Genomic DNA, 7081 nt, shown 5'->3' with positions numbered 1-7081 from the left:
CCAACAAGTCTAATTCACAGACTTGGGAGAGGCTGGGTTGTGCTGTAGTTAGGAGCCTGGGTGCTGGGCTGGCACATGAGGGATTGAATCCTGGCTCTGCCACTTACTAACTGTGCGACCCTGAGGAAGTCACATCACCTCTCTGTGCCTCGACTTCCCCATCTGTAAAATAAGGGATAATAAGTTTTTCCTGCATAGTTGTTATCAAGACTAAACTGCCTGGTACCTAATGAGGCTTTTATAAATGTCAACTATGCTGATTACTCATTGCTGCCCTGCGTCAGAAACATTAGGCAAAGATGGCTCACCATGTTATTGGAAAATATTTTTTAAATCTTAATCTCATGAGATATCAATCATCTCTGATGTGCACTGAGTTAAAATGAGAAACAACCCAAAGACCCACCACTTCTGATTCTGTCACTCAAGGAAACATCAGATGAGAACAGCAGAAAGGCCATAAGAGTGCAGTTCAAGGCCAGGAGCTCAGGGAAGGAGCACAGACTCCAGGGTCATCTGGATCCCCACTCAAACCCCAGTGCTGGCACTTAGCAGCTGTATGCTTTCACGCAGGAGACTTTCCTTTTCTGGGCCTTAGTTTTCTCATTTATAAAATGGGGATAATAATAGTGTGGTCCTCTCTGCTAAGCTAGGATCATTAAAGACATTCGAGGCAAAGGGAACTGCATGAGCTGAGGCCTGGAAAGCAGGAGCAAGTTCAGGACCTGGGATGCCTGGAACCCAGGATGCAGCAGAAGGGTAGTAACCCCCACCAGGACTCCCTGCTCATTAAGGCAGCACAGTAGATTCTGGTGCTTGTCTCCTTTTCCGCCTTAGAATAAAGATCTCTTCTCTCTAGGGCAGAGAGGAAGTGAAGACATGGGGCCCCAAGGGAGGTGCCCCCTGAATGCTGGGCCTCTGGTCAGGCACTTCTAAACTTGTGGGCTCAGGAAATGAAAGTTCTATCAAACTCAGGGTTTTTAAGTCTCCTTTCTAGGATGACACCAGGAATTGAAGGCTTGAACCTGAGGTTTGGGGCAGGATGGAGGTCTTCCCTTCATCAAAAATGCAAATGCAAATGAGCCAGTATGTCACACACACCACTCCCAATCTCTGAGACCTTAGCTTAGAGTTTCTGGGAGCAACAAATAGAGAAAGAGTACCTCTACCGGCAGAATTCCAGGCAGCAGAATTCTGGGCAGATACCTTGACACATACCCTCATGTCTCAGGAATACATCCGGGCCCATTCAACACCCAGGGAGAAATGGTCAGGCTTTGAAAACCAATTTCTGGGAAGTTTCTCAAGTGCTTGAGGTATTCATAGACATTTCAGAGCATGAAAAACCCTTAAAGAAAAGTAGAACCCCACCAACTGCTTGGCCAGCCCTTGAGGCCTGTCCCCAACCCACCATTAGGACAACTTTGGGACCTTCAAGAAAACACAGAGTTTTGATTTTTTTTTTTTAAATGATGGATTATTTTGAAAACACGGAGACAAATCCACTGCAACAGAAAAAGCTATAATACTGACTTTATTTCGCCATGGAAAAAAACTTGTGCTCAAAGATAAGAACCATTTTATATAAAACAACCAAATAAATAAATAAATAAATAGAAATAAATAGGAGCTGCTTCAAAGGGGAGCAGGGGTTTGATGGAGAAGCCGATGCAGACGTCTGCAGCCAGGACTTCCTCTTAATATCGCCTCAGCACTGTGAGGGGAAGAGAGGGTGGTGATGACATTAGGGTAGAAGACAGGCAGGATCTGAGCCTCCCCTCACCACATGCCATCTCTGCCACTGCCCCACCCGCTTCAGTTGATTTGGATACTTGAGGCTTTGGAATAATCCATCTCTCTTGACCACCGTTTCCTCATCGTGAACTGGGGGTTATAGTCTCCCTGGGGCCCTGCTCTCTGCCCCTGGAACTACAGTTTAGGGGGAACCAGTAGAAAAATGTTTAGTGCTCGTTCTGCTCCAAGGAGGGACTGCCAGACAATGACTGAATTTCATCCTAAAGTGATTCTGTCCCTTTTGGTAAGAGAGGCAGGAGGTGGGCAGAAGGTGGGTGGGGATTCAGAGGCTTGGTAATGAATGCTGTCCAAATTTATTATTTCCTGAAGGCACTCCTCCGCCCTGAGGACTGTCAAGAAGGAAGAGTGATATTCGGATGTCTTTTCTCGGAGCCTGATTCCCAGAGACCTCAAACCCAGAAGTGACTCTAGTGGTGGAACACAGTGGGAATGGGGGTGGCTGCTCACCATTGCAGCCCAGGCCGCTGAGGGAGCCGATCCGGTCCAGCCTCCGCCCAAAGCAGCTGGAGTCGCGCATCATCTTGGGGCTGCGTATTCCCCGCAGGGCCTCGAGGACCTTGTTGCGGGGCCCAGTGACCCTCTCGGGGAATGCCGCCGGGGTCTCCCAGGCTTCCGCGAGGCCCTGGCCCTGCTGGAGGGGCTTCAGGTCCATCTGCTCCGCCTGCAGCTCCGAGATTCTGTCTCGCAGACGGTCCAGCAGCTCCTGCGATGGGTGGGGGAGCCGGAGCCTCAGGAACCCGCTCTTGGACCCAGCCGCCCTCAATGGCGCCAAAGCGAATTGATCACCTTGGGTACCGGGCAGGCACCAAGTCTCACCGCTTTCTGATTCCTTTATCACTAATTCCCAAGGGAGGATGGGGACCTGATGGGACCGTAGGTGGGGAACCGTTTAATTGCTGATGTCCGCGCACTCCCGGCTAGCCGGGTTTGCGCGGTGCCGCAGCGCTCACCTGTATCCCGGGCAGTTCCGAGGCTGGGCCGGGGCCACCCAGAGGGTGGGAGCGACATCCTAGCAGCGACAGGTGCAAGAACAGAAGGAACAGAAGAGCCCGGGGCAGCGCCGTCTGGGGGTCCATGTCCTGGAAGGGCGGATAAAGTTTTCTGCCGCTGCTTCTACTCTGGGTTCCGGTTCACGTCTCACCTTCTTGCGGCCCGAAGGCTCTCTCCTGGATCCTCGGGCAACCGTGGCCTTTTATCCCAGGTTCTGGGAGCCGGGCCGGCCCTTCCCCTCTGGGTTATCTCTGATTTATCGGCTGCATTCCGGCCCGGCCCGCTGAGCTCAGGGCGGGGGAATGCACCTCTCCGCGCTGAGAGTTGGAAGCTGGGGAGAGCAGGCCTTGTATAGAAATGGGACTGGCCGGGGGCGGGGGCGCGCGGGGGGTGAGGGGGCGCGGGGGCGCGGGGGAGAAGGGGGACGGTGAGGAGTGAGACGGACACCAGTAGGTCCTTCGTCTCTTTCTTGCAAAAACACCGGGACCTTATTGTGGCTCTTTCCTCTTTCCTTCCCACCCCCATTCCTGGAGAAGAGAGAGAGAACGCAGGCGTTCCGAGGCCCGACGCAAATGCGGGGCGCACTGGGGTGATTCAGAGAGAGAGAACAGCTCCAGCCAACACCCCACCACCGCAGCGCGTCTCCCCTCCCCGCCTGGAACCCGGCAGGCGCCGGTGACTTTCTGCACCCGGCCCAGCTGCTCGTCTCCCGGGCGCCCTGGCTGCTGTCCGTGGTTCTGATCACCCTGAGCCAACGACGCAAGAGGTCTTGCTCTCCTCAACTCAGGTCTTGCCAGAAAGACAAGCTCAGGCAGGGACGAAAGACTTTTGAGACCCCTCCTCACCCTCTCACAACCTCCTGCACCAGGATGCTAATTCTCTAGTATCACCTGATTAAAAGTCTGGGTACAACAAGGAACTTCTGGAATGCTGACCCTTCTTCCATCCTTTAAAGGGTAGAGCTGATTTGACAGGAATTTTGAGAGGCAAGGCCCAGAGATGAAGTCATTCAGGAATGTCTTCTATCACATCTCCTCCAGGTGCCAACACCTCCTTTAACATATTGCGGATAAAGCAAGGATGACTGGAAGATGGTTATCTATTTGGTGAGACACTAAGGGTGTGAGGAGTGTCTTCTGCAGGGCCTCCTTCGTCTGGCCATCCATGATCTAACTCCCATTCACAGATGGTCTGGGCCTCCCGCCTGTCATTACAAATGGGGCTTTACAGAAAAATGGCCCTGGGAAGAGGCACAGCAGATTAAATGCCCCCTAAAGTGTGCATGACTGATGTCACCACCCCTTACAGATAACTTGTGTTGACAAGCAGCAGGATGAGGGAGCAGGACTGTTTAAGAAGGGAAATGTGTTATGACAGAGGTGCAGAAAGGGACAGTGAGGGGCGGAAGCTGGGATCTTTAAGCAAATCTTGCCTGTAAAATAGGATCTGTCAGGTATTAAGTGAGAAAACTACGATTATTTGTCCTCACTTTTCAGATAATGTAACTGAGCTCAGGGAAGTTAATCTACCTTTCCCCCCCTTTTTTTACACCTAAATTGCTATTTTAATTTTTTAATTGAGTATAGTTGATTTACAATATTATATTAGTGTCAGGTGTACAACACAGTGATTCAATATTTTATACACTATACTCCATGTAAAGTTATTATAAAATATTAGCTAATTCTCTGTGCTGTACATTACATCCTTATATCTTATTATTTTATACCTAATAGTGTATCCCTTAATCTCCTACCCCTATATTCCACCTTACCCACCTTTCTCCCCACTGGTAACCACTAGTTTGTTCTCTGTACCTCTGAGTCTATTTCTGTTCTATCATTCATTTGTTTTTTTATTAGGTTTTACATATAAGTGAAAACATACAGTATTTGTCTTTCTCTGTCTGACTTACTTCATTAAGCATAGTACCCTCCAGTTCCACCTATATTGTTGCAAATGGCAAATTTTCATTCTTTTTTGTGGCTGAGTAATATTTCTTTGTATATTTTTTTAATTGTATCATATCTTTTTAGCCATTTATCTGTTGATGAACACTTGGGTTGCTTCCATAACTTAGCAATTGTTAGTAATGCTGCTATGAGCCCTGGGGTACATACATCTCTTTGAATTCATGTTTTCATTTTCTTTGAATATATACCCACAGGTGGAACAGCTGGATCATGTGATAGGTCTATTTTTACTTTTTCTGAGGAATCTCCATACTATTTTTCACAATGGCTGCACCAGTTTACATTACCATCAACAATGCATCAGGGTTCCCTTTTCCCCACATCCTCATCAACATTTATCTGTGGTCTTTTTGATGATAGCCACTCTGACAGGTGTACGGTGATATCTCATTGCAGTCTTGATTTGCCTTTCTCCGATGATTAACAATGGCGAGCATCTTTTCATATGCTTGTTGGCCATCTGTATGTCTTCTTTGGAAAAAATGTCTATTCAGATCTTCTGCCCAGTTTTTAATCAATTTTTTTTATCAGTTTTTAAAAAATTGAATTGTATGAACTGTTTATATATTTTGGATACGATCTCCCTTATCAGATATATCATTTGCAAATATTTTCTCCCATTCAATAGGTTGTCTTACATAGCTTTGTTTTTTTCTTTTTCTTTTTCTTTTTCTTTTTCTTTTTCTTTTCTTTCTTTTCTTTTGACTAAAGGTAGATTTATTTAGAGAGATACGTACTGCATAGAGTTCAGGCTGTTTCAGAAGGTGAGAGAAAGGCCACAAGGTGTGGGGGTCGGGTGCTCAGTTTAAAGTAAAAGTAGGTACACATTCCATAGGCAGAGTGTGGCCATCTCTGAAGATGAGGGAGCCAGAGAGGCGGCCAACGATGCTTGGTGTTGCCAGTTTTTATGGGTTCATTAGCTTCAACTACAACTACAAGTGGGAAGACTATTCCAGCTACCCTGGGGGAGGGGCTGGGATTCCCAGGTATTGGGCCACCACTCACTCTTTGACCTTTTGTGATTACCCTTGGGACTGTCATGGCACCTGTGGGCATGTTATTTATCACGCTAATATGTTACCATGAGCATATGATGAAGCTCAAGGTCTAATGGGATTTGAATCTTTCACTATTATGGTGTTAATTGCTGTCATTCCTCGAATGGCTGTGTCCTGCTCCTCTCCCTCCTGTCTCAAAAGGACACATCAATGAAGGTGATACCCACACTCCCAATGTACTGAAGGCTTTTAGGGCCAGTTGCCTTTTATTTTGAATTTCCAACTTATGAGAAAGTTTCAAGCATAATTCAAAGACGTCTCACTTACCCTTAACTCAGATAAAACCATTTTTTAATATTTTGCTGCATTTGTTTTCTTTCTCTCAGATTAGGTAAACTATGACACAGGTGACTGAAAAAAATAGATAAGTTACACTTCATCAAAATTAAAAACTTTTCGGGGGAGTGTATAGCTCAAGTGGTAGAGTGTATGCTTAGCCTGCATGAGGTCCTAGGTTCAATTCCCAGTATCTCCTCCAAATAGAAATAAGTAAAAACAAACCTAATTACCTCCTCCTCATAAATACAAACAAAAAAATTAGAAACTTTTGTGTATCAAAGGACACTATCAAGAAAATGAAAAGACAGCTTAGTGAGAGGGTATAGCTCAAATGGTAGAGAGTGTGCTTAGGACGCACAAGGTCCTGAATTCAATCCCCAGTACCTCCATTAAAAAATAAATAAATAAACAAACCTAATTATCTCCCCCACAAAAACCCAAATAAATAAATAAAAGAAGGATTTTTAAAATGTGCAAAATCAATAAGGCAACTCAAAAAAAATAATCTTGAAAAATTTTTTAAATGAAAAGACAACTTATATTTGAAAATATTTGCCAATCATATATTTAAATGCCCAGAATAACATTAAGAACTCATACAATTCAACCAAAACACAAATAGCCCAATTTTCTTTAATGGGCAAAGGATTTGAATAGACATTTCTCCAAAGAAGATACACAAATGGCCAATGAATGCATGAAAAGATGCTCAACATCAGTAGTCATTAGGAAAATGCAAATCAAAACCACAGTGAGACACCACTTTCTGCACTAAGATGGCTATAACTTTTTTTTAAATGGAAAATAACTAAAGTTGGCGAGGTTATGCAGAAACTGGAGCCCTTATACACAGCTAATGGAATGGAGAATGGGCGGCTCCTTTAGAAAGCACTTTGGTGGTTCCTCAAATAGTTTAATGTAGAGTTTACCATATGACCCAGTAATTCTACTCCTAAGTATATACCT

At 45.7% G+C, this 7081-nt stretch overlaps 1 protein-coding gene across 2 annotated transcripts; it reads right to left on the bottom strand.

Moving 5' to 3' along the window:
• Positions 1-1516: 1516 nt before the first annotated feature.
• Positions 1517-3037, bottom strand: NPPB (natriuretic peptide B). 2 transcript variants are annotated; one of them, XM_010957523.2, is made up of 3 exons: positions 2766-3028; positions 2263-2518; positions 1517-1714 (listed from the first exon to the last, which is right to left on the bottom strand). In XM_010957523.2, exons 1-3 carry the CDS (start codon positions 2889-2891, stop codon positions 1698-1700), a joined length of 399 nt encoding a protein of 132 aa, XP_010955825.1. In that variant the 5' UTR covers positions 2892-3028; the 3' UTR covers positions 1517-1697. The 2 variants fall into 2 exon arrangements, with proteins under 2 accessions (XP_010955825.1, XP_074233927.1); XM_074377826.1 differs by lacking the exon at positions 1517-1714 and having other exon boundaries at positions 1721-2518; positions 2766-3037.
• Between the last annotated feature and the right edge of the window lie 4044 nt (positions 3038-7081).

The sequence above is a fragment of the Camelus bactrianus genome, chromosome 13 (genome assembly GCF_048773025.1).
Source record: "Camelus bactrianus isolate YW-2024 breed Bactrian camel chromosome 13, ASM4877302v1, whole genome shotgun sequence".
Classification (NCBI taxonomy): domain Eukaryota; kingdom Metazoa; phylum Chordata; class Mammalia; order Artiodactyla; family Camelidae; genus Camelus; species Camelus bactrianus.
The sequence above is the reverse complement of the archived record's forward strand: the minus strand, read 5'-3'. Positions and strand labels throughout refer to the sequence as shown.